Genomic DNA, 27,207 nt, shown 5'->3' on the forward strand with positions numbered 1-27,207 from the left:
CTGTGTGGGTATTGGTGGGGGCTTCCAGACAGAAAGCGGGGCATCATCATGTTCAATGGTTTTCCACGTATGTTCGAACATGACTGAGCCATGTGTGACTGACTTGATGCCAAGATTGTGGACAGATAATTCATGTCATTCATGTTGACGCCTCACAGGCCGTTCCTCCTGTTGCCGCCACTGATGGAGTGGATGAGAGTGGCCATCGTTCATGCTGAGCATCGCAAGAGCTTATTGGTGGACAGCGACGACGTCAGACAGACTGCGAGGCAGCTCCTTCCTGGACTGGACTGTGAACCGAGACAGTTGAAGTAAATAGGACAACACACACGCACACACACAAATCGAGATGATTGGTGATAAAACTGCGGTATGGTTTTTTTTTTTCATTTCTTAACAACTGTTATGAATGGCTGTGACTTTTAATGTCCGGAGAATTTTCATTAACATTTAACCTCTAACAAGCAGCTTGTTAGAATGAGATAATTCCGAACAATCATAAGGTAAAAAGACAAAATAGTGCCTTGCCCCCCGATGTGAGTTTTCACTCAGATGATCAAAATACATGTTTGTCAAGTCAATTAAAGTCAAGAGACATAGTCCCTCCAGCGTGTTCTGGGTCTTCTCCTCGTCCTGGTTGTCCAGGAGGCATCCAGACCGGATTCCCGAGCCACCTCATCTGACTCCTCTCCGCTTGGAGGAGCGGTGACTCTTCTGAGCCGAGCTCCTCAACCTATTTCTTGGGGAAAGCTCGGACACCCTGCGGAGAAAGCTCATATAATCCGCTGGGATCCGCGACATTGTTTTCTTGGTCACGACCCACAGCTCGTGTCCGTAGGTGAGGGTCAGAATGTAGATCGGCCAGTAAATTGAGAGCTTCGCCCTTTGGCTCAGGTCCTTCTTCACCAGGACAGACCGATGCAGAGTCCGCATCACCGCTGACGCCGCACGATCCACCTGTGGATTTCCCGTTCCATCCTTCCCTCTCTCTTGAACAAGAACCCGTGATACCTTAACTTCTCCACTTGAGGCTGGACCTCCTCCCCGATGCGGAGTGAGTACTCTACCCGTTTCCGGCTGAGAACCAGTCTCGGATTTGGAGGTGCCGATACTCATCCTGACCGTTTTTCTGGAGATCGCCGCCCGTTGAAGCCAACAGAACCACATCGTCCACAAAAAGCAGAGACCCATAAGTTTTATTTACTGAACTCCAAATCACAGCAAAGTTGTCTTGTGAAACTTGACAATAAAAGCAGGTCTGACTCACACTCTTTAAAAATTATGTACAGAAATCCAACATTCCCCCATGAGCAAGCACTAATAGCTTACTGTGTCATTTACCTTTTCATGAGAAATCCATTCATGCATAAAGCAAAGCCTGATGTGCAAATGCATGATGTGTGCAAATTGAGGAAGTATTTTCTATCCTCTTGGGATTTCACTGTGAAGATAAGATAATCCATTATTAGTTCCACAGCAGGGGGGCGGGGAGGATTTCAACCAGACTGTGTTGCGATAAAGACCGTACTAAATTTAAAACCACCAAGAAAAGAGATCTGACCGCGTGAGTGTTTCCTTCCTGCCTCTCTCAGGCCCGAGTGCTGCTTCAGCTCCTTCAAGCGCCTGGACTCCAGAGCCGCCACCGACAAGTTCCACCTGGACTTGGGGTTCCGGATGCTCAACTGCGGACGCACGGACCTCATCGGCCAAGCCATCGATCTGCTGGGGCCGGACGGGGTCAACAGCATGGATGACCAGGTGTGCGCACGTGTGGGTCTGCCACACACGTTTACGCAAAATAAGTGTGTATTTGTGCATCCGAAACCTTTTTTTCTTGTATCTTTAGAGTCATTCTGTGATCCTCTCTTAGGGAATGACCCCGCTGATGTATGCCTGCGCAGCCGGGGATGAAGCTCTTGTCCAGATGCTGATCGATGCCGGGGCCAACCTTGACGTGGCAGTAAATATCCTTCATCTTTCTTTCCCAAAAATGTTCTACAATTTACGATAGTGTATTATTTATTATTTTAGAAAAACATCTCTTGACAGTACGACCTTGTTGTGTCTTGCGCTATCAGGTTCCCCCCTGCTCCACGAAACACCCCTCTGTGCACCCTGACAGCCGACACTGGGCCGCCCTCACCTTTGCCGTGCTGCACGGACACATCTCCGTAGTGCAGGTTCGAAACAGGCGCACAAAGATGGAGTTACTGAGGAAAAAAAAAAACAACTTGATATATTTAAACAGAAATCATACAGCATTCTTGAATTAAGTGCAGATGCTGGAGCCTCTGAAAAGCAGGGTGGCAAATGCAAGGTCAGAGGTCAAGCCGGGAATGAGTTACGGGATGTCAAACATCACAGATGCAACGTCTCCCTGCAGCTCCTGTTGGACGCGGGGGCCAGTGTGGAGGGCGCCGCCAGCCGCAATGGGCAGGAGAACACGGCGGACAGCCCGCTGCAGCTGGCTTCGGCAGCAGGTGGGGGCACTCACGCATACACGCACGTAGGCCATATACACTGCTCAAAAAAATAAAGGGAACACTTAAGAAACACATCCTAGATCTAAATGAATGAAATATTCTTAAGAAATACTTTGCTCTTTACACAGTTGAATGTGCTGACAACAAAATCACACAAAAATGATCAATGGAAATCAATTGTATCAACCCATGGAGGTCTGGATAAGAATCACACTCAAAATTAAAGTGTAAAAACACACTCCAGGCTGATCCAACTTTGATGTAATGTCCTTAAAACAAGTCAAAATGAATCTGTGTTGCTTCCTGAGTGGACAGTATGATTTCACAGAAGTGTGACTGACTTGGAGTTACATTGTGTTGTTCCAGTGTTCCCTTTATTTTTTTGAGCAGTATATATTGGATACACATCAATACAAAATGAAACTGCAGTCAAATCAAATATGTACCAAATGTGTTCTCAAGAGCATCTTCTCCTTGACTTTATAACTATAACTAAGTAACAGTCAGCGATTTGAGCCACAAATACAGCAGTGTTGTGTTTTTCTGAAGCAACGCCAAGATCAGGCTGAGCTGTGATTGGACAGAAGATTTTCCAAATGAAGTGTGAATGAGTGGCAGGAGGAAAGAAGTGCTGCCTTTTTGGCTTTGGGGAAGCGTCGAGGCAACATTCCTGCGGGATAACCTGAGAGCCACGCTTTTTTTTTTTTAAATAGCTGCAACAGGAGTGTGTAAATAGGAGCTGATGTGAATGCGTCGCTTGTCTGGATGTGTAAAAAAAGCGGGATTGAAAACATACATGCAGCATCATTAGTAAGAGTGTGGCACTTATATTTAAAGCAAACTATGAATCCCAAAGCGGCCAAAACGGTGGGGTGGAAGTCAGAGTGAATATCACTTTCAGTTTGTGACCCAGATTCTCATGCTGATCGGAGCCGCTGGAGACATTTTGAGGGACCGTATTGACTCTTTTATTTTTCTCAGGAAACTACGAGATGGTGACTTTGCTCCTGGCAAGAGGTGCAGACCCTCTATCAAAGACCCACGATGGCAATGCTCTAACGTCCTCCCTCTATGAAGACATGAACTGCTTCAGCCACGCAGCAGCGCACGGACACAGGTGGGTGTGTCATGTCGAGTCCTATTGTCTTTTTGACACTTCCCGTGTACACTTATAGTTACATGGTAATAGCTGACATGATATGATAGCTTTATTATCTGTAAAAGAAATGACACCTTGTTAAGACCGCTGCTCTAGATCAAGCCACACCTCCTTGGAACCTGTGCCGTAAGAGAGCCCAAGGACTTGGGAGGAGATAGGAGGTTACGCTTATGCATTGATGAAGGGACTTAAGGGCAGAAAGGATAGGAAGAGTCAGAGAAATGACGGGAGTGCATCGAGGCGTGTGTCCCACTCTGACCTATGGAGCCCTGAAAAACAGATGCCGCCGAAGCTGTCTGACAAACTGCCTGCTAACTGCTGAGACGTCCGCGCTGTCAGCTCTTCATCACACTTAACCTCCCTTTACTCGCAAGCTTTGTTGTGCGAGAGAATGAAAAGCCTCGTCAGGACCTCCTCCCATCTGTCTCCGTTTACCAGCTGGTGGCATAAATCTCTCCACCTGTTCCCCGTGTGTACGTGCGAACACAATATAAGCTCAACGCCTCGCACTCGGAGAGGATTGGGTCTCAAGTCGGGATGCGCGTGTTATGGTGTCGATCTCCTGGCCTGCAGTCTGTTTTCCTTTAACACCTTTTTCCTGTCACTTATCTTGTCCAGGAATGTGCTGAGAAAGCTCCTGACTCAGCCTCAGCAAGTCAAAGAGGATGTCCTGTCTCTGGAGGAGATCCTAGCCGAGGGAGTGGAGGGTGAGGAGGGGGGGATCTGTCCTTTCCTCCCCCTTTCGCCGCTCTCCAACTCTTCCTCCGGTCCTGGGATGCTGGTGGAGGGGGGCATCCCCCGGCTCTGCAAGGCCAGGATGAAGGCTCTGCAGGAGGCCAGCTACTACAGCGCCGAACACGGCTACCTGGACGTCACCATGGAGCTGCGGGCGATGGGTAAAAAGCTGGAAATCTTTTAGAATAATGATCGACGCTTTGACCCCGCCGCCCGAAACCGACACGAAACCCTCCTCTGTAACCAGGCGTGCCGTGGAAACTGCACGTGTGGCTGGAATCCCTGCGCTGTGCCCAGCAGCAGTCCCGAGCCGGGGTCACGCTCTCGCTTCTGCGGGAGTTCAACACCATCCGAGAGGAAGATTACTGCGAGGAGCTGGTCGCTGCGGGCCTGCCCCTCATGTTCAACATCTTGCGTACGACCAAGGTATGCGTCGGCGTCCGCCTTCTGCTTCGCTTACGCTTTAAGGTCGAGGAGCGTTGTCATGACGTAACCCCGCTGTCTCTGTTCTTCATCCACTCCCAGAATGATGCTATTATTCAGCAGCTGTCAAGTATTTTTAGCCACTGCTTCGGCCCCGCACCCCTCCCAGCCATCCCTGAAATGAAGGCTACTCTCTCGGCGCAGTTGGGTAGGGACTCTGTTGTTGTTGCATTAACCCTTTACAACCCAGAATGCATGATGGTAGTTTGATATTTCTTTTAAACGACTGTGCCGGGAAGTGAAAGTTGTTTACGAATCGCTGTGTTGTGTCGTGCACATGCGCAGACCCTCACTTCCTGAACAACCAGGAAATGTCAGATGTTACATTTCTGGTGGAGGGTAAACCATTCTACGGCCACAGAGTCTTGCTGATCACGGCTTCGGACAAGTAAGAGCAGACACGCGTTCGGCCTTAAGAACAAGGTTCCCCATACGGTTGTGGATGAAGACATACCTGTTTTTTTTCTTCTTTTTTTAAGATTCAAATCTCTGTTGGCGTCCTCGGGATCAGATAAGATCCCCAACAGGGAGATCCAGATCAGCGATGTCAAGTACAATGTTTTTCAGGTAACACTACATTGTTATCACTGTGTTATCGCTTAATACGGTGCTAATTTTATGACACGGGGAATTGAGATGCTTGTATTACTGTACTACTGCACTTTGATGAGAACTTGGACATCTCTGCAGATGATGATGTCATACCTGTACTGTGGCGGGACGGAGTCGCTGAAATGCAAAGTGCCCGACTTGTTAGAGGTGAGAATTCATATGAAGGGCTGAGAAGTCGTCCTGCGTATTGATCCAGTGATAAACTGATCACGTCTTAGCGGTTAGACGAGCAGGGACATCAATGACGTGCATCCACTTAAATCAGAATAAAAAGTACTTTAAGAAGGTTACCAGATCGATAAGTCGATTAGAATGATGACGATGAAGTGAGAAAAGTTTTGCGGCCTTTAAAAATGATAAATAAATAAAAGAGAGGTGGCAGACACGCCGCAGATTTCCATTTCCAAAGGCGTTTTCTGCCATGATTCCGTGTCCAGGAGAAAAAGCAAAGTTTCCAGGAAAATCGTCACCCGTTTAGTTCTTTTAAAGGAAGCCTGTTGTTAATTTTAAGATATTTCTCTTTAAGTAGAGAGATCACGAAGGAGTGAGCACTCTTAAGAGTTAACTCTCCGTGTGGAAAGGATTTTTAAGTGGGTGTTCACCTGAACCATCTGACCTGACCGAGTCTCCTCCCGCAGCTGTTGTCAGCCGCTTGTCTGTTTCAACTGGGGGCGCTACAGAGACACTGTGAACTCATCTGCTCTCAGCACATCAGCCTGGATAATGCAGTCAGCATCTATAAAACGGCGAAGGTAACACAGACACAAACACACGCACACTCAGATCCAGTAAAGTGTGTACCGGTGTCTGGGACCGAACGTTGCGTCTCGCCGCAGGTCAATGGTTCGATGGAGCTGAGCTCATTCTGTGAAGGCTACTTCCTGCAGCAGATGCCCGCTCTGCTGGAGAGGGAGAGCTTCAGGAGCCTGCTGCTGGGCTCCGGGGCCCGGCAGGGGAACGGCCCCGCCTCCACACTGGTCCCCAACCGGGTGGACTCTCCGCTGGAGGAGCTGGAGGCCACCCTGGCTCAGCGGCTACGCTCCCTATACGTCACATCCCGAGTGTGATGGTGGAGGCTGAAGAGACGTGGGTGGAGGAGTGGGACGGCGGGGCTGCTCCGTGAACATTTGCTTTTGTGCGCCGGGCACTCCAACTTGACATGCTTGCAGTGCTCCAAAAGCTTCTTTGGAGGAGAAACAGGTGGGAACTCGGAACTGTTGAACACTGCTGCCCTCTGGTGCACAAACCAGGCAGCGCGCACACACACAAGCCCTGGATGATGAGAGTAGGAAAAGGCGGCCATGCTGGACTTTTGGCTACGACCATATCTCGCTCGATGGCAGAAGGGTAGCAGAAATGTACTCTTATGTATGTTTTTATTTTCTATTTTTGGAAAAAAAAAAAATAGTGTGACGACAGTAACAAAACACTTTGTGAAGCGTGGGATAGACGTTTTTTCTATTTAATGAGGAAAAAAAAAAAGATGTGAGAGTATTTAACAGGGTCTTCCCTTTTTATTTTGCTTTTAGCCGAGCAAATTATTATAAGTATTGTTTGAAAACTGCTTCTGTGTATCTATTTTTTTTTTTTATTAATACACTCCTAACAGTCCATTAAGCTTAGGTATACTGGTGTTGAATGCTTCTACACAGGTACAGCAACTTGATCCGCCATGGGATTTTGATGACAGAGTCTGATTTAATGCTGAATATTGTAATAAATATACAGTTGATAACAAAAAAAAAGTCCCTGTCGTATTTATTGACACACACTTACCTGAAATGTAGGAAAGCGCAGCGGTGGAAAAAATGGAAAAATGGGGACGGGGCAGGAAAAGACGGTCTAGTTGGAAAAAAAAAAAAATCAAAATTTTTAACTTTGATTTTTCACACACTCAAGCAGAAAGAAGTCCAACACAATATAACTGAATGAATTTATTTGTTTCAGCACTGAAGATGCTCACAGTTATGTTATATGGGGATTACATCAGTCTGTTTAGTTCCTGCTCTGTCAAAAGACCCCCCCAGGGTCCCCTGAATCATCAGATGTCCATAGCTCTGCTAGCTTTCCCATTGTAGAAAATAAAGGAGAGTGAACAACAGGGTATTGCTTTGTGTTTTGTAGTACTGGTTTCCTATCCCTGTGCCTCTTCTACTCGCAGGTACACGGCCCAGACCTCGGAGCCTTCCAGAGAGCGGTACAGAGTAAAAGGAAGCATCGTTCAAAAACGTTGTGCACGAGATAAGAGGAGGAGGAGGAGGAGGAGGAGGAGGAAAGGAAAGGAGAGATCGGCGGGGGAGAAAATAAAGAAAGGCCTGAAAATAAGAAGCGTAAAAGGATAATCGGGAGTGGGGTGGCAAGAGAATCGGGTCGAAGGCTGAGAGAAGGAGGGGTTCGGCATGGAACATCAACACGTAAGCCATGCAAAGAAAAAGCTCATGTCTGACATGCACACAGCAATACAAGCTAAACGCGTGTGGGGGGGGAGGGGGGGTCGGGGGGGTCCCCGGCGACGGCTGAGAAGGCGGTCAGGTACCGCGGAGGGCGGTGGTGATGGTGGTAGTGGTGAGGTGGGGGTTCTGTCTATTTACAAAGAGAAGTCGTCTGCGGTGTCCTCCTCCTTGGACCGGGCTTCTTACACGCACAATAATATGAAACTGACAAATACCGATAGAAGAGCATTCCCTCTTCAAAAAGAGGCTAAGTCTACATTCTTTAAATCACTGTTTATAGCTTTTTTTTCTTTCTTTCTTTTGTTTTTTTTTCTTAATCACCACTTCCCATAAGTCCCACCCCCACCCCCCACCCCCCTCCTGCGACGTGTGGGGGGGGGGGTAGAGAATCTGCGATGTCACACGATTTCTGTTAAAATCAGGTCGGGTAAAACAAGCTTGGGGTCAGAAAAATAAAATAAAACTTTTCTTCAAAACATTGTCCCCGTTTACAAACACATTAGAGGGTCATAAATAACATTCAACTGACCTAACAGCTTGGTTCATATAAATAGTCAAGTTATAATAATAAATTAGGGGATAAAACGGTGAGATGAACAAACACCAATAAATAAAGACAAAAAAAAAATACAAAAATATCCACAACTGCATTTATCACATCTTTTTTTGTTGTATTGTTTGTTCGTTTGTTCCTCTACTCCTACTGCTGGTAAGTGAGACTAAGAGAGAGGAGGTGTGGATGGAGAACCAGAGACAAAGTGCTGCAGATAAACGGGGATTAAACCGGGATGACGACGGCAATGAAGATGATGTAACAGAAATACACAGTGGGGTTTAAAATGAAGCAGGGTCACCAACCTGCCCCGGCGGTGTCTAAACATTGTGTCCCAACTAGACATTTCAGTTTGTTTGTTGTTGTTGTTTTTTTTTTGTTACATAAGAAATGATATCAGTCTGTACAACAGAATAGATCATTCATTTTTAAATACCCCCTTGCCCCTCCCCCCACCCCCATCTCTATCCCCACCCAACTCCGTCCCGGTCTGAAATCACAGTTCCAGTCCATTTTGCAGCAAATAGTACGAAGTCTAATAAAGTCGGTACTCGAAACCCAGTTCTTCTCAAAGAAAGCACAGTTAAAAAGCAAAAAGTACAATCCGGCGAAGCATCCGCGTCGGCTTTTTGGGATTTCCAGATAAACTCCCTGCCCTCTTCTCCTCCAACTCACTCTGTCCGTGTGCATGTTGACTTTATTTTTCTTATTTTTGTTGTTGTCGTTGATACATCCCAGAGTTGTCAGTGCATACTGGACCTGCTCGTGTGCTGTACGTGTATTTTTGCAAAAAACATGTTCCAAATCATGAGTGCTCCTGGCTGCAGGCGGATGCGTGCGTGTGTGTGTGTATATGTGTGTGTGTGTGTGTGTGTGCAACTGTCAATGAGGGAATGGGGAACACCAAAGGTATCTACTTCTACTGATGGCTGCCAGAGGTGAAGAAGGGGGCGCAAAGGGAGATGACGGTAGAAGCCTGCATGAAGGGTCTGTTTCCATGGTAACCCCTCCACCCCTCAGCACACCTCTACAGCAGTCCTCGATCAACAAATGTCCGTCTCTCTCTCTCTCTCTCTCTGCACACTGCTGGGAGGGGAGGCTGGGGCGTCGGGTGAGGGAGGATGGACGGAGCAGGGAGGGACTTTAATAGGTTTTCTGGATAATTCCTGGTATCAGAAACAAGTCAGGTTATCACACAGTTTAGCAGCATGGGACACACACACACACACACACACACACACACACACACACACACACACACAGGCGCACATACACGCACACACACTATGGGCCAGAAGCCAGTAGATGGCAGGGGTATGGAAGAGTGGACAGTGATGGGGGAATGAGTGGAAGGTGTGTGATCGTAGATGCTATTTGTAAAATATCACTGACTCTTTTAAATACATTTCTATCTCTGCAAAGTGACACTTTTTAAAAAAATTGTCCATAAATATGTACATCTATCTTTGTGCAATTACAACATAGCAATATTCCTTCTGTGGACGGGACCCTCAATGCCGAGTGTCTAAAACCTAGGACTCCTCCTGCATGGCAACAGACGCTACAGACAACCTGGCCCTGTCTCGGCCCACCGCGGGGCCTCTGCTGTCATTGAAGTCCGGTTCGTGCCTCCGGACGTGCAGAGGTGAGGAGCAGCGCTTGGAGGGCCTGTCCGTGAGGAAGGCCACCTGCCCGTTCTTCTCGTCTGGAAAAAACAGTTGCGTCATTACGTCAAGGGAGTAGCCGGGCGTAGTGCCGCCCGGTACACAGACAGAAGGGAAAAAGCAAAAAGGGGGAGAAAACTACTGAACTGAGGGGTTTGTGGGGAAAGAGACAGCCAGCAGGGGCGAGGAGGAGAAGCAGGAGAGGCAGGAGGGGCTACTCAAAAGCAGCGGAAGACGGTCCAGTATCATTCTACTTACACAACTGCTTTGGTTATAATGTACATATATGTGTATAAATATAAATAGCTGGAGCCCATCGTCTCACTTACATTCACATTCATCTCATTGACATGTCTCCAGTGAATCTACTGTGAGATTTTGGACTGTGGTAGGGAGAACGGAGAACCCAGAAAAAACCCGCGCACAGAGAACAAGGACGTTCCAAACAAAAGACCTCCTGTTAGTTGCAAACTATGAACCCTCACGCTTTGATACTACAGCCCTAACAACTTCACCAGTGTGCCGGTTCTGTAATAACATTCATACTTACATATATATATGCACACCATATGAGCTGTATGTGTGTACAGGGGGGAGAACAAGTATTTAATACAGTGCTGATTTTTCAGCTTATCCCACTTGCAAAGCATGTAGAGGTCTGTAATTTTTTATCATAGGTATTCTTCAACTGTGAGTGACAGAATCTAGAAAATAAATCCAGAAAATCCCATTGTATGATTTTTAAATAATTAATTTGCATTTTATTGCATGACATAAGTATTTGTTACATTGGAAAACCGAATTTAATATTTGGTACAGAAACCTTTGTAGGCAATTACAGAGATCAGATGTTTCCTGTAGTTCTAGACCAGGTTTGCACACACTGCAGTAGGGATTTTGGCCCACTCCTCCTCACAGATCTTATTCCAGGTCCTTCAGGTTATGGGGCAGTCGCTGGCCAATATGGACTTTCAGCTCCCTCCAAAGATTTTCTATTGGGTTCAGGTCTGGAGACTGGCTCGGGCACTCCAGGACCTTGAGATACTTCTTACTTAGTTGCCCTGGCTGTGTGTTTTGGGTCATTGCCATGCTGGAAGACCCAGCCGTCTTTAAGACTCTTACTGAGGGAAGGAGGTTGTTGGCCAAGATCTTGTGATACATGGACCCATCCATTCTTCCCTCAATATGGTGCATTCATCCTGTTCTCTTTGCAGAAAACCATCCCCAAAGAATGATGTTTCCACCTCCATGCTTCACGGTTGGGATGGTGTTCTTGGGTTTGAACTCATTCTTCTAATTCCTCCAAACACAGTAACTCCGTAACTCCGATTCCGTAACTCACAGTTGAAGAGTACTTATTATAAAAATTACAGACCTCTACATGCTTTGCAAGTGGGAAAATCTAAAAAATTAGCAGTGTGTACCATACTTGTTCTCTCCCACTGTATGTGTATGCATATGACTTCAAATATTGCGATGCACAATTTCAGCAATTATTCAAATTTTAAAGCCCATCGCATCCAGATACGACCTTAAAATCAACCGAAAAGTTATAAAAATAATTGAATGTTTACATGCCCAGCATAATCCATAAGGAAGTAGTCAATTTTTTTTTTAAATGACTTAAAATTGATACTGACGAAATCCAAAGTTTTCCTGATTTATACATCAAACTGCTTTCTGATTATTATTTTGGAAATTTTATTTTATTCTATTTATTTTAGTTTTCTTAATTTCCTTACTTTTTCACTCCTACTTTTGGCTGATTTGTGATCACAAGGTATTTCCAGCACGGAGTTTGAACCGATGTCGCAAACACACGTCATGTATTGATTCATTCGACTTTGTTTGAAATCTCGGCGGTGCTGCAGGACCAGCCATAGCCGGCGCCCAGGAGATCTGACCAGCAGAAGCAGAACAAAGAGGAAACGCTCAGTTCCAATATAAACTGGCCTGGGGATACAAAAAAAAAAAAAAAATCAGTTTCTTTTTCTTTTCCCTTTTGCAGATGTCGTGCAAGCACTGGGGGGCAGTGTGATGCAGGGACGATGGTCTCGCCCGTCTCCTCTCACAGCGGAGCGAAAGCGGGGCGCCGATCTTAGACTTAAGTATTCCGAGAGCAAAGAGACGACCTTTGATCAACGCCGTTTCATCATTCGAGGTCAGCAACAGTAAACCAAACATCAAACGCGCAGGGAGCTTCTCCCGTCATTGTGCGACACTTTGAAGAAGAAAGGAGAAAAGAAAAAAAGAATAACATCCAGCTGAATGCAAGGGTTAAATTTTGTTGAGATACTTTCAAGTAGCTGGAATCTGGAAAATACTAAGTAAATGTACTAAAAAAAATATTCCTCTTTGTCTGCTGTAAGCACAGGGCTGCTGAAAGCACGGCTGTCTGATTGTATACACACACGCACGCACGCACGCAGACACACACACACACACACTCAGACAACCAATCCTTCACTCATCTTTCTCTTTCTTCTGCAGACGACAAAACACACAGGTCCTGAATACAGGAGATGTGTGTGTGTGTGTGTGTGTGTGTGAGTGTATACTGCTGGTGCTCACTAAAAGGCCACTTTCAAATAAAATTTTTTTTATTAACGTTTGTGTTGATAAGCCTCAGAGGAGATGCATGTGCTGTGAGAGGGCCTGAACTGCTGTATGAGTTTGTGTGTGAGTGTGCGCGTGCGCGTGCGTGTGCGCGTGCATATGTGTTTCATATCCATGTTTACGTTTGTGCACGTCTCTTCATCTGTGAGAACAAATTTTAAATCAACACCATAATTTCAATAGCATCCGGAAGACGCAGTCAGCCTCCTGCGGCTGTGGATGGAGGTTTGAGGTGAAGCTGTGATGTCACTCTTGTCACTAAAATGAGTTCAAAATTCAATTTTATAATTTATTATTATTATTATTATTATTATAATATAATCTTATTATTTAACCGGCAGTAGCTTAAAAACTTCAAAGCTGATATGAGAGATGAATGCTACAGCTTATCAAATCTGAAAAACATGTCAATCAAATACCAATGTTATAAATGCTATATACTGTCTGTTGAAATGTGGACTTCCCTCAACTGGACATTATGTTCTGTCTAAGTACCATCAGCTGTGAATTTATCATCCAGATCTGCAGTGTTTATGTTCATAAATGTGTTGCTGTTGATATGAGTAGGGTGTCGGGGCAGAAGGACGCCCACATTGAGCCGGGATCTGAAGGTTTCTGCGCCAGTTAATAGCAGTATTTCCTCGACCTCATCTCTGCCTCTGACTGAACCGCTCTTCCTCCTTATCGTTGTTACCTCGCCCCTCCGCTGCCCTCCCATGTGCACTTATTATGGGACATAATGGCAGAACCTCAATGAAGCACTCTCCCTGACACACATTGATATGCGAAACCGATGCTATTTTTAATTCCAGTGGTCAGACATCATTGAAGATGTGTGAGCAACCAAGGGGAAAGAAAAAAAAGGTGTTAGTTTGTTTGACAATGCTTTCAATTACCGCCTGGAATATTAATCTGTTTTAAAAACTAGTTACCTTGATTGATACTGTGATCACAGTGAGACGTGACATAGATTTAATCAAATCCTGTTCAAAAACCAAAACCCCTGAAAAAACCTGTTAAATTAGAATTTGGGCCCATAGTAGTTAGACTCCCCTGGAGTGGAAACACGTTTTCTTCGTGTTTCCAGTGTTATGCTCAGCGGGTATATGATTTTTAACAGGCGGGCAGGAAAACAAACAAAAAAAAAAACATTAATAAACAAATTAATTAACTAATCAATCAATTTAAAAAAATAAAAAAACTAAGTAGGATATTCAAAATATGGAGTTGAACAATTATGGATACTAAATATAGTACATAAAAAATCCCAATAGTTTTTTTATATATACATATATAGGACACATATAAGCTGTACTGCAGGATCGGGTTGAAACTGATTCAAGCTGACACTGGATGAGCGGCAGGGTTTAACCTGTCAATCACAAGGCCGGCTATGCTCACATCCAACCATTCACTCTCTCATTCACATCTAGAGAAAACTCAGTCTTAAATTAACCTCCTGCATGTTTGGACCTTGGTGGGGGAACCGGAGAATACTAGGAGAATGCACGCGGGCATGGCAGGAACTTTGGGGGGGTGCTAGTCTATCCTTAATGTCACTGAGTGAGAGGCGGGGATTCATGTCGCCCAAAATGACAAATATGCTGGAAAAATAAAAATAAAATAAAAATAATTTATTTAAAGACAGAAAACCATCTTGCCAACCAAAGGTATACCTTCTCTTTGTCTGATAGATATAAGAATATTTGAATGATTTTTTTTTTTTTTCTTTTGAAATAAATCTTGATCCACGATGGTTTTCTAATGCTAAATAGTTACCTATTGTCCTGACATTATTGTCAGCTCCCAAGCAGCAGTCCTGAGACAATCATGTATCATTACAGCATTATCCTATTTGACTCTCAACTGCCTCTCAGTCATCGGCCTAATGATCAGCTCATCACTATCAAAGGTCAGTTGTGTGGGAAACACACTAATTGGAGTGATCGGAGCCGCTGCTCTCCTCCGAAACCCGGTGCAAACGATGATACTCAAAATACTTGCGTTGCGATTCAAATGATTTTTTTTCCCAAATATGTCAGAAAAGAAGAAATATATGAATCCCTTCATCCTATCAAACTACATCCTGTCTCGACTGTAACATTAAACTCCTATTTGATGCCAGAGTCACGCAGGCAGCCTGACAAAATAAAACCATTCTGAATAAGGCTGAATAAGGCTCTCCTGAAGGCTTAATATCATTTTGACAGAACGGCCTAGAAGAGGAACAGACGGCGTGTGATTGATGAAATGCAAAGCACATCGGGCGCGCCGCTGGCCTTTTCCTTGTTCTCCGACCAGCAGGTGGTGGTGTTGTCAAAAGGATGGAAAGCTATGGCGAGGAGCGGGGGAGGAGAAGCTGGCCTTCTCGCTCTCTTCTGGCTTCGTCAATGAGGACTTATGAGAGACGGCTCGAAGACTTAGTTCAACGGCTGGGACGTGGACAGGTCATTAATGAGGGTTTCACTAAACTGGCATTCAGACAGCTGAGGAGCGTTCATCGGATGTGGCGTTCACTGTGCGTTGTTTGAGGAGCGTTGAGGTGCAGTGCTGTTGCCATGGTGACAAGATTTGACGATTAGTGATGGCGATAGGTGCCAAAGAACATGCGTCAGACGGCAACACCTTTAACTCTTTGTCTCAAACGCTCGGGGTGGGGGGTTACCCGACAATGACCAACCATCAGGGCGACCCCTCTACCTCACGGCGGTTGCTGCGCAACAGGGTGGGAGCGGCAGGGGAAGCCCTTTTGACGAAGCGGAGGTTGTCTGACGGATTTTACGTGCCGGGAGGAGAGGGAGGAAAAAAAAAAAAGGAGGTTCTGGTTTGTCAGAGGCTGGGATCGGACGATGAGGCAGTGAAGAGGAGGGTGAAGGAGGAGGGTGAAGATGTCTGGATTATTGTTTGGAAGCGAAGACTTTACTCACCAGACAGTTGCTGGACGCCAGGCTGGTCATGTGTACTTAACAACTGGCTCTGAATCGTCTCCACCACTCGCTTAAAGCGGCGGCTGGGTCCTAGGGGAGGAAAGATCGACACCGTCAGCTGCCGTTACACATGGAAGACACGGTGGGGGAAAAAAACCAAAACAAAGATTCAATTAAAAGTAAAGGTGGGGAGAACAAGGTGGACATGACTGGAACTAATATGATAATGTCACAGTGTTACAGTGGATTCCTGCTGTCAAACGCTTGTATGTCAGGATCTGATCAGTGACATGGAAGATTCAGCAGGCTCCAGCCACTATTTCCACCCTGTTTGGTTGAAATCTGGATTTCACGTTCTGTGACTGTGTGCAATTGTGTGAGAGAAAGCAGGCGTGTGTTTCTGGGCGCGTTTGCGCACGACTGCCAAGCCTGTAAGCCTGCGGATCCACGCCTCGCTTTGAGCCGATCAATCTCAGATATATGAAATTGCATGAGCTTTGATTTCTTTTTCCTTCCCAACTTTGACTTGCATGTCTCTTAAAAGAAATCTCATCTTATATATTAACAACCTATGACATGAGTAAGAATATGAAAATGAATGTTCTATTGCCAACAGTCTACCTGGATTGGTTACTGTTTAATTACCATTAATGCTGGGCTTACAACTAATTCATTTTTATGGTCGCGGACTAAAAAACTGAAAGCTGGAAGGAAATATTAGGAGTTTTACTAGAGTCTTACTGGAGTCACGGCGCGCTTCCGTCATCTCGGTTGTTAAGTATGAGGTGGTAATCCGAGCAGTTTTAGCTCAGTCTTTTCCTAATCTTGGGTTTACAACAATATCAAATGTGTTTGATATTATCGCAGGTCTTTACAGTGACACAACCAATAAATGAGCCATAAAAAATCCGGAAATAGGAAACCTGGTGGACAAACAATCACCAGAGCTGTATTGGCGGCAGAGACAGTAATTCCTTTTGGTATGGATGAACAGGAAAGGTGAAGGACGTCCTGATCAGTGTGGACAGTCCAGAAAGAGGAGTGGATGGTGGATCTGTGGGCAGAACAGCCTAGCTTGCATGATGTCAACTCTCAAAACGTATGACGGCCAAGTAGAGAAGAAAAAACGATGGACTGAAATAGCAGGTGGTCTGCCAATACCAAGTGAAAACGCTGCATAGTGGGAAAAAATTGCAGAAAGAACCTTGTTGTAATCTTGTAAATAGCGACCCTGTAAGATTCCCAGTTTTGTCAAATCTCTGTCTGAGACTTAGACCTCTAAAAACTAGTCTTAAGATGTGAGCAGGTGTGAGAAGATAGTTTTCCATGAGTCTTTTCCAAATCTTTTCGAAGTCCTCTGATGAATGGGTATGTTAAAACAGGCTTCCAATCAACCCGCCACCGAGTCATACCTTTCTGCCCTGTCACCAGGCACCTCATGTACGCTGCGGCTTTTAGCCAATGAGAAAATACGCTCCCCTTAAATGGGTAGCTATTCCTCTTCCATAGAAGCATACGTGTTTTTGTCTTTGGTCATGAAACTCACATAAAGAAGATAAGATGGTGGTGAGGATGACGCTCGGGGAACATTGCAGAGGATGAATCAGCCTGTAAATTAGATCGCTGGGACAGCTAATTAATTATGACATGGCGCCTGTTCGAGTAATCTGCAGAAAAGCATATTTTGCCGATGCAAATACGATCCATCAAGCAGTAATAGATCACACTCCCTGTTAACAGGGGAAGTTACATCTAGAAAGTTTGTTCTGATGTACAAACGCGACTTTGGGGTTTTACTTCCTCTGCACCGATCTGTGTGTTGTCGTCTGTCGTCCCGCCGCGATCGACCAACTATGTGATCATAGTTCACATTTCAAACGGGCGTTTCATAACTCCAGACCTGAGAGCAGAGTGAAGGTGACGGAGTAGATGCCGTTCTCCTTGGTGGCGGTGGTGCTCTCCGTGTAGGTGATGTCCACCTGGAACTTGACCGGCTTCTGGAAGACTGTCGGACCGGCTGTGGACTTGTACTCGGCCCGGAAACTGGTCTGCGAGATCACGCTGTGGCTCAGGCTGGGGATCTGAGAGGTGAAATCGACATAAAAGTTAGAGATAGTGATTAAAAAAAAAAAAAAAAAGACGGGAGTAAAAGAGGTGGGTAATTGGATTATACATAGGATTCCTTGATGTTTAAGTTTTTTTCCCCGCACATGGCAAAGAGCTAAGTGAATAAACCCTCATTAAAATACCCTCCATACTCTACAAGGCACGGTTGCAGCTCTAAGGAGATTAATGCCTAGGAAGGTGGCCGTGCATGGCGGGGAGTCTCCAGCTAATACAGTTTTTGAATCATCCGACAACATTCCACTCTGCCTCCCGAAATGAATTTGTATGCCCAATGAACAGGTGAGCTCTGAAATTGTCACATTTCACCATACAGCTGAAGAGTGTGTGTGTGTGTGTGTGTGTGTGTGAAGGGGGGGGGATTGGAGGGGGTCGACGTTCCGGTAATGTGAATGTGCTTAAATGTATAATTCCAATGATTCAGGTGCCAATCCGCTGTCCGGAATACCAGCTCGCTCAACCCAGAGGGGATAATAGCCGGCTCACAGGCACGAGGGAACAGATTTGACATTGACCCGGACCAGCAGAGTTAGCATTTACTTGGAATGGGAGGGTGCAGGGGGTGTGTGGTGGGGTGGGGGGTGGGGGTCCGCAGTTCTTGGCGAGACACCGAGGCAGCTAACATAACTATATATCTGGATATCCACAACATAATACACACAGATAAACACATAAACACACACACACACATGGCAGAGTATCTATATGCTAATGATCAATGCTCTCTGTTGATCCTCTATTGACCTCAGCAGAGTCTGCAGCTGAGGAGAAAGCAGAAGCACAAGCAGTTTACCAACCCGGAGCATCAATCAGAGCCGTGTCTGCGGACACGAGGTCCGACTGATACCGCGGTGCAGCCAATCGTCGCAAACATTTGAAGGGGAATGACTCAGAGGGCAAAGAGGGGGTCAGGGAGGAATTAAGCGGTGATGTGTGTACCGAGAGAAAGGCCTGAACTATGTCTGCCTTGATGGAGCTGAGAGGCTTGTCCTTAATGACGATGAAGATCTGCTCCTCTTTCTCCAGGTTGATGAAGTTACCAAACCAGGATTTTTTGGCAAGTCTGAGGGAAGATAAGAGGAGAAAACATAGGGTTAATTCTTTTGACATCTTAAATGATCACTTGGAATACTAGTAGCTATATACAATATATACATATGTGTGTGTGTGTGTGTGTGTGTGTGTTTGTGTTTGTGTGTGTGTGGCTGATAGTTGCACAGATATTGATGATGCATTGGTGCATCCATAGCGGATGTACATTATTTAACTACGGCCCATCAGTTCACCCATCCAGCCATGGCGAGAGGAGGCAACTCGCATGGACGGAGAAGAGGAGGCTCTGGAGCTTCGGGGATCTCGGGAGATTTGGAAAAAGCAAACAGGTTACCTCAGGGGAGATGAGTTAAAAAGTGTGAAGAGGGAAAAGAGTTTCCTGACATTTCGCCATCTGTGTGTGTACGCGTGTGTGTGTGTGTGTGAGAGAGAGAGATAATTGCGCCTCTACATTAACAGAACTATAGGTCCAGAAGGGATTAATTCTGGGCTGGCCTTAGCCCAAGTGTACCTGCTGCCACTTCTCCCTTATTATTATTTCATAACATTCATGAAAATGTTGACGGTTTTGAAAAGGCTCCCCTTAAGCCAATATTTATTAAAATATGCTAAATGATGGATAATTTTAATGTCCAATGAGACCTCAAGGAACGCGTTATCCCGCTGCCAGGAGCCGGCAGCCCTCGGATCTAGATACCAGGAGGTATCTCCGAGGTAACCCTTCCAACAGTCACCTGCTTCGAGAACATCTTTCCCAGTAAGAGGGAAATACCAAATCATCCAAAATGGTTGTAATACCTCCACAAACAATGACCAAGTGACGCACGAGCAAGCAAAACAGGAGATCAGAGACGAGGAGATGGAAAAAGACAGTATCTACTCACTCTGGGGAAGACTCTGGTGTGAGGCTGGACATCTCCTCTTGTGTGGGAACTGTAAACGCAGGACATGTTCTCGGGTGAGGACGAAAAACGAAACAAGGGGATGCGCCGCTCTGTTAAATCTGCCGCTACCTTGGAGTTTCCGACGGTGGAAGCGTGGCGAGCCCAGGAAGCTGTTCTTGATGGAGTTGAGACGCGTCCTCCACGGCATGCCTCCGATGGATGGGCTGGGGGGCGGCGTCGGGGTGGGAGTCCCCGCGGGGCTGTCCTTGGGCGTGTGAACTGGTGTGCCCTTTGGGGTGGGGAGGGGGCTGCCTCGAGGGGAGGGGTGAGGGGTGACCTGTATTAGGGGGATAGATTTGGGCGGATGGTCAGTGTATAAAGAAGGCGCCACGGGGTGAAAGTGGTGCAGCCGGATGGGCGACAGCGGCGCCACTGGGCTGAAGGGCACGGAGAGTTGCGGGTTGGCAGCGAAATGAGAACGCCGTACTTGAGGGCTGTTCTGGGCCAGCGCAAAGGTGACCGGGGACGGAGAGGACGGCGAAGACGGAGAGGTGGGGGTGGGGGGCACGGAGGCCGAGGGGGGCTGCAACGGGAGCTGGCAGGGCGTGGATGGCTCGGAGTTCGCCGGGGTCGCGGGATCCGTGCAGTTTTCGGGCAGCGGGTTGGAACGCGTGGCTTGGAGGGGCTTCGGGGTGACTTTGGGCTTCGCAGGGAGGGTCTGAGTCTTGTTGAGGGCCTGCTGCGGCTCGTTGTTCGGAGACAGGGAGTTCGGAGTGGAGACACGTGGACCTGTGCGATTGGGGACGAGCTCTGGGGATGGACAGGGGCTGGTATTGGGGGATTGTGAGAAGTCTGGGGACTGAGGCGGCACGCCGAACTTTCTGACAGGCTGGGGTTTGAAGGAGCAGCGTGACACCGAACACAATAAAATCAAGCAGCAGGGCAGGGGCAGGAAATGAAAAAAAAAAAAAAGAAAAGGGAACACACAGGCAGGAACATGCGCACCCAGACAAACACATTAAGAAGGCACCAGACGACAAGCACGCAGTCGGAAGTAGACAAAGCAAAAGAACAGAGAGGCAGGTGGGATGTGTATATACACAGGAGAGGTGAAATTGCGAAAAAAAAAAAAAGAAAAGAAAAAAAGACAGAAAAGAAACATGCAGTTAGTGCATTCAATGACAAGAGTAAAAAAAAAAAGGGGATATGGGATAGAAAAAAAAAGAGGCAAACAATAGACACACTTCAAAAATAATAACCAAAATACAAAAAAAAAAGCTAAAACACGGCTCGGAGGAAAAACATGTGCAACATGCAACCAGAAGTGGAAACTATTGGAGTCTCATTGGGAAAAACGAAAAAACAGGTTTAGCTCAGAGCTATTATCAGTTTGGTTTGCAATGGTCAAAATTGGGGCCGCAATGTTTCATTGATAAACAATTTCCCCTCCTCCACCTCCCGCTTTATCCCGACACAAAAATTGTGAAAATAACCCCCGCGGAGAGCCTCTTGCAGAGAGCACAATCCCGGCTTCGGGGGGGCCGGGTCTGAGAAATCAATTTCCCTTTCAGATCAGCCTGAAGGGAAAGTGTGGCGCGAGGAGCTCGTCTCAGGATCTCGGCTAATCTTGAGCCTTCTCAGGTTAGTCAGCTGGATAAATTCCCTACAAGCCCCCCCAACACTCCCTGCCCCACGATCCAAGCAAGGAAAGAAGGATTTATGGTGGCGTTTCCTGAGCTGGATTTCCGCAGAGCTCAGGCCACAGAAAAATGGAAAAAAAAAAGGGGGATAATAAGCAGAGAGAGTGAGGGAGAGAGGAGGCTTTTGACTTTGAAGGAGGAGAAACTTTACTGTCATATCCTCTGTTTGTACTCATCAGTATGTTTCCGGGGTGTTAAGAGAATGATTCGATCCACGCGGACACAGCGGGAAGCGACACAAAGCCTCTAATAAAAAAGCAGATATGAAGAGCTTTTTAGCTTTCTGAAAAACCTCGTCGGTACAACTAAGCTGTGGATTAAAACTTGCGGCGCTGAAATACAGCAAATCTTGGACTAATAATGAAAAGGATCAGGAGAACAATATTACATTGGCAGAGATTTCAAGTGATATTAGTTGCGTGTTGTGCTTTGTCAAAGGTCAAAAGCTGTTAAAACGGGATTAGGAAGATTGGGGTCACCGGTACGTGGATGATTGGCGTCCAAAAAGTTGAACGGGCTGGGTCGGGGGAGGGGAGGTGCCGTGTACGCGCGTGCGTCCGGAAGTGGCGACTCACCCGTGGGCTGCTGAGGGGGCTGGTGGTAAGGCCTGAGGAGGCTCCGCTGATGGACCGTGACCTGTGGCGCAAACACACAAAGGCGAAGGAAGTCATTTGTTGCATCGGCGCATTACCTGGTTCTGTCAACAAGGGTTGAAGTGACAGCTGGAAGGTCACGTTTTGCACATGTGCACTACGGCGTACGGTGTCATCATATTGAGCACAGAGTTACTGTGTAGCTCCTTCGCAAACACAACACCTAATCTCACACACACACACGCACGGGAGGGGGGGGCGGGTTGAAGCACTAATGCACACAATAAAAAGCATTGACTTTACCAGCATCGATTTCAAGCAATTAGTCCAAACCAAGTAAGCCCAAACTGACATTTTAAAAGTGTTGATCTGACTGCGCCGTCTTTTGGGCTTTTTTTCCGCAGATTAGTATTCAAATGAGCTTTGTTTGCTCGCTCTTCTGTTTGCTGATAAATAAAATATGTTGACTCTTTAGGCTTGGATCAGTAAAGAATATCTGGAGGTGGGAAATGAAGTGGGACGCTCGGTTGAATGCCATTTGTCACCCCCCCAAGCCTTCCCCACAGATGCAGTCAATAACCCTACAAGGAAGAGCCCCACTCAGAAATGAACAATCACAGGACAATCTGTCTCCATCAAATGCGCACACACACGTGCACGCACACACACACACACACATACGCACGCTCACACAAACACAACAGTGCCTGTCACCACTCAAAAACACCAGCTGCTCACTGTCACAACACTGTTCCTTTTTGTCATTCAATCTAATAAGCCCCCCCGTCCCCTCTGTCTTTCTCCTCTCGCCCGGGTGTACACGAGAACATGTGACCGAGCCTTTTAGATCCTTGTCTATCATTTAAAAGATGAAGGAGGAGTAAAACTAGTGTTTTCCCAAATTGCTCAGTTGGATAGGACAATCTCAGGGGAGGATGAGGGCGTTTAGGAGTACTCGGGGGGTGTTGGTGGATGAATGGAGACCCTGAGGGAGGGGGTGGAGTAATAGAGACGGATGCTCCTTGCTGATGTTGGATCCGTCCCGCGGGAATCTATAAATGGAAACACAAGTGCGTGCACGTTTGAGGCTGGTGAGAATAGCCGTACGGATACCGTCAAAAGAACAGCGCGGAGAAGGTTTGGTATCCTTTCTAATTCAAAATCACTCGAAGTTAAAAAAAACAAAACATTTATAGCGTTGGCGTTGCAGCCATAGAAACGTGAACAGAACGCAGGAGAGGCAACAGCTACCGTGACAAATGATAAAAAATAGAAACACCCACGCTGAAGCTATTTTTGTCATTTTCTCACCGGCCCTTCTGTGAGCAAGTGTATTTGTGCACACTCACGCACACAGGAGTGGGCGAATCGGAGACCGCATTTTGCAAGGACTAGTCTCAAAGTCTGCCAGACAGTGGTTAGCGTTTACATTTGAACCCTGCAGTCCACCCAAACGCCCCCACGGCCACTCGCCACGTTACCACTGCAGTCGTACCTCATCTGAAAGCGGCCACAACAAACTGCATCCTCAGATGCGTACGAGCATATTGTTGCCAACATTCAACATCTGTTGGTTTTGGACCAGTGGGTATAAAATGCAAATATTTCAGCTGGTTAAACTGTACGTTAATGGGACGTGGGAGAATTTCGCCTTGCTCCGCAGAGATGATTAAATACTTGCGATGACTGACTTCTGATATTAATCTTGAAGCAGGATGTGAGAGGATTCTAAGCCAATTGACACGTCTAGCCTTTATTTTAATTATTTTTGCCTAATTTACCTGAATGGCAACATTTTTTTTAAACAAAGGCATCAGGAAGATTCATGGAATGACTTGATGGCGGCAAAGTTGACAAGACTATATGTTAAATTAAAAATAGAGGATATCGTAGTTCCCCATATTTGATACCAGGATACTTTCATCACCTCTCGGCTGGGACTTTAGCATGTTAATTTCAATCAATTAAATAAAGCGTTAAGAAAATGTTGACATTTTAATTGCACTTCAATTTGCTCGAAATGCAGAGAGTTTCTAAGTGCATGAGTTCCAGGGGACAGATTACACTCATGCACAGACAGATAGCATGATGGACTCGGCAGATGAGAGGAAGAGAACGGTTAAAGGGAAATGTAAAATAAAAGAAACGTTCACATGGAAGTATAAACGGAGATGCCGTTGCTTGCTTTTCATGTGAGATAGAGCCGTCAGTCAACACTCGATCACATGCCAGGGCTCAAATTCGGAGATCAAATGTCAGAGTCCACGTCGGATAAATTGGACAATTGATAGCAAAACTACTTTTTGAAACCACCAGAGTGTTTCTGATTGATTATATAATGCTATTAAAATGTGCTAAGTCGGTATGTTGATTAACATACGTGGATTTCTGCTTGTACTCAGGACAGCACCTAGAGGAGGTATACCATCAGCGTTTCATTGCAGGAATGCTCACTTTTGAGCTATAAAATGAGTTGCTGCACGGTAAACTAACTGCTGGTAAGTGAATCAGGCAGGCCCTTGATGCTGTACCTCCACTCCTTCATCATTGCTGCACAGCCTCTGGCTCCAAATAATAAAAGCAAGATATCTGAGTATCAAACGGTTTTTGGCCTAATTTTCTTTTGAAGACGGAGGAAAATCACATCAACCGGTTCCATCACTTTGGTCCAATGTGAAATTTCTAAACCGCTGCTAAATGCATTCCTACACATAGGATATGTGGTAGGTTATCAGAGGATAGATCCACCCATCTGTGTTGAAGAGGAGTTTTTACTTGTTTTTACAAGAAAAATCTTCACAAGATGTTGCAACAATCATGGATAGATGAGGACTTGATTGGTGATAAACTCTTCCGGCTGGTCCCTTTTGGGGGTGCCACAGCAAATCATCCTCTCCATCTAACCCAATTCTCTATATCTTCTACTTTTATACCAACTAACTTCATGTCGTCTTTCACCCCATCCATAAATTTTCTCTCTGGTCTCACTCCATGCTCCAGCCCGACAGTTCCAAGGTCAGCACCCTTCTCCCAAGATATTCCCTATCTATCCCTCCTATGTGCACGTCCATAGTTGGGCCTGACTTTATCTCCAAACGTAACATGTAGCATCTGATGGACTCGTTCCCGATCCTATCCATCTTCCTCATTCACAAAAAGAACCTCAATATCTTCATCTCGACCACCTCCAGTTCTGCCACTGTCTCGAAACCAGACAACATGACTGGTCTCATCCCCGTCTCCTACTCCTTAGCTTTCATTTGACTGATACACTTTTCCCCATTTGTTTGCCACATTTTCCATCGCTCTGGACGGTTGACCCTAAGAACTTAAACCACCTTCTCTATTTCTACTTCTTGTAACCTCACTGTTCCACCGGGATCCCTTTCTTTCACACATAAATATAACTTGTCTTGCTGCGGCTAACCTTCATTTCTCTCCTTTTTCAGGTCATACCTCCACCTCTCTCGATTTTCCCCCACCTGCTCCCTGCTCTCACTACAGATCACGATGTCATCTGCAAACATCATAATCCGTGGCGATTTCTGTCTAACCTCATCCGTCAGCCTGTCCATCACCACTGCAAACAAGAGGGGGCTCAGAGCCGATCCCTGACGCAGTCCCACCTCCACCTTAACTTCTTCTGTCGCAACTACCTCATTGCTGTCCGACACCTCTCTTACATGACCTGCACCAATCTAATAAACTTCTCTGCCACTCCAGACTTTCTCATACACAGTTCCTCTTTCGCCACCCTGTCGAGGCACAGTACAGCTCCTTCTGACCTTCTCTATTAACATTCTTAACAAAAATACTGCATCCGTGGTACTTGTTCTTGTCCTAAATTCACTCTTAAATATGCATAACTGTGTTATTTTTGCCTAAAATTCTTCTCTTTAATTGTCCCTTTCAATCATGCCATAAAGCTATTTTGGAACAGTTTGTGTGTCCGCCTGTGTGACTGGGGGCTGTGTCAGTGACACATCTGAGACACCCCAGGGCTTTCAATGTTGGGAAATTACAAGAGGTTCTGAGCTGTGGGCACGAACTGAAATAAAATCAACCCGAAGCAAAACAAAATGGATGGAGGCAGGAGTCAAATGGTGAACAAATAACGCTGCCAAAGCCCAAAATGCTGCGATGCTGCTCCGCTAGCATGATTTAAGGCAATTGGAGAAAATTTAAATTTGCACCCCCTCCCCGTTTCCCTCCTCTGTATTGACTTTAGCCTGCCAGTGAAGTTCCTCTATGTGAAGCTGATATCCATATAAATCAACAGACTGTTTAAATTAATTTCCTTCGCTCAGCCCATAAAACTCCCCGAGAATTCAACAAATTAATATTCACCGCTCAGTGCCTGAAATGTCAAGATGTGGTAAGACCCCCTGCTGTTTCTGCAATGGAGATCAATGCGAGGGGTGATTTATTTGTGATCATTTGAGTCTCTTAAATAAATGAGAGTCAATAATGAGCATGAAATCCCGAGTTGTTGAAAGCGCTCAGACTAGCCAAACAAATTCAACCTGCATCAAAACCTCGAGCAGATCCGCTCAGACGAAAATCAATTGATATTCTCTTCTTCACTGTGCAGCACTTTTCCATATTTCATTTACATATCATTAACCTCCCCTCATATCCCGTAGCTTGCCGTTAAGACTTGAAATTAAATTGGTGGGATTTCCTCCGCTCGGAGTTTAGCTGTAAATGTCTTCCGAAGATACTTTGGGGCATATAAAGGATGAAATTGGCATTTAAGTGAGAATGTCTGCACGCAAATTTCTGTTTTCCAATGGCAGTGGTTGTCAGGTCTCACGTCTATTGTCTTGTTCTTTGCACAGGTTAGAACCATCAGCCACAAAGGCACAAAAAGGCATGTGCCGTAACTGCTCACGCTAGATATGGGAGGTGAAACGCTCGATGAGCACGAAGGCCCAGGCCTTTTACTCATGTCATTTTTAGATAAAACCTTTTCTTCTTTCCTGCACCGTTTACATGAGTGGAAAATGTATCTTTTCAAAACACATGCTTTCAAGTCCGTCCCTTCTCTTCTGCCCTATGATCTGATGTTCTACAAATCTCCTGCACCGTTGACAAAAGTTTGCTGTCGGGGAAAGATTAGGCTACGTTTTTGGAGGAATTCAGTCTAATCGTAGGACTTTATTTTGGGC

General features: G+C 45.9%; 2 protein-coding genes across 8 annotated transcripts in view; one reads left to right on the forward strand and one right to left on the reverse strand.

The window, feature by feature from the left end:
- Positions 1–7,217, forward strand: part of abtb2b (ankyrin repeat and BTB (POZ) domain containing 2b) — a 41,315-nt gene extending 34,098 nt beyond the window's left edge. The window contains exons 4-17 of one of the 2 annotated variants that reach the window (XM_086162595.1): positions 159–311; positions 1,593–1,758; positions 1,871–1,960; positions 2,079–2,180; positions 2,384–2,480; positions 3,465–3,600; positions 4,261–4,538; positions 4,625–4,803; positions 4,903–5,008; positions 5,146–5,248; positions 5,340–5,427; positions 5,551–5,619; positions 6,111–6,224; positions 6,309–7,217. In XM_086162595.1, the coding sequence (XP_086018721.1) occupies positions 159–311; positions 1,593–1,758; positions 1,871–1,960; positions 2,079–2,180; positions 2,384–2,480; positions 3,465–3,600; positions 4,261–4,538; positions 4,625–4,803; positions 4,903–5,008; positions 5,146–5,248; positions 5,340–5,427; positions 5,551–5,619; positions 6,111–6,224; positions 6,309–6,539 (1,912 nt within the window). In that variant the 3' untranslated portion in view covers positions 6,540–7,217. Of the gene's footprint in view, positions 1–158; positions 312–1,592; positions 1,759–1,870; positions 1,961–2,078; positions 2,181–2,383; positions 2,481–3,464; positions 3,601–4,260; positions 4,539–4,624; positions 5,009–5,145; positions 5,249–5,339; positions 5,428–5,550; positions 5,620–6,110; positions 6,225–6,308 lie in introns of both variants that reach the window. The other variant, XM_086162594.1, reaches the window with a different exon arrangement.
- Positions 7,218–9,174: 1,957 nt separating this feature from the next.
- brsk2a (BR serine/threonine kinase 2a) overlaps positions 9,175–27,207 on the reverse strand; it is a 187,594-nt gene continuing 169,561 nt past the window's right edge. For 2 of the 6 annotated variants that reach the window (XM_086162601.1, XM_086162600.1), the window contains 7 exons: positions 22,022–22,082; positions 19,876–20,083; positions 19,747–19,795; positions 18,749–18,872; positions 17,586–17,766; positions 15,686–15,775; positions 9,863–10,183 (listed from right to left, as the gene is read on the reverse strand). In XM_086162601.1, coding sequence (XP_086018727.1) covers positions 10,011–10,183; positions 15,686–15,775; positions 17,586–17,766; positions 18,749–18,872; positions 19,747–19,795; positions 19,876–20,083; positions 22,022–22,082 — 886 coding nt within the window. In that variant the 3' untranslated portion in view covers positions 9,863–10,010. Of the gene's footprint in view, positions 9,645–9,862; positions 10,184–15,685; positions 15,776–17,585; positions 17,767–18,748; positions 18,873–19,746; positions 19,796–19,875; positions 20,636–22,021; positions 22,083–27,207 lie in introns of those variants that run through there. The other 4 variants (XM_086162598.1, XM_086162597.1, XM_086162602.1 and 1 more) reach the window with 3 other exon arrangements.

Source organism: Fistularia commersonii, chromosome 17 (assembly GCF_037954325.1).
Source record: "Fistularia commersonii isolate RoL2024-O1a breed Wild chromosome 17, RoL_Fcom_v1.0, whole genome shotgun sequence".
In the NCBI taxonomy this organism is placed as follows: Eukaryota; Metazoa; Chordata; class Actinopteri; order Syngnathiformes; family Fistulariidae; genus Fistularia; species Fistularia commersonii.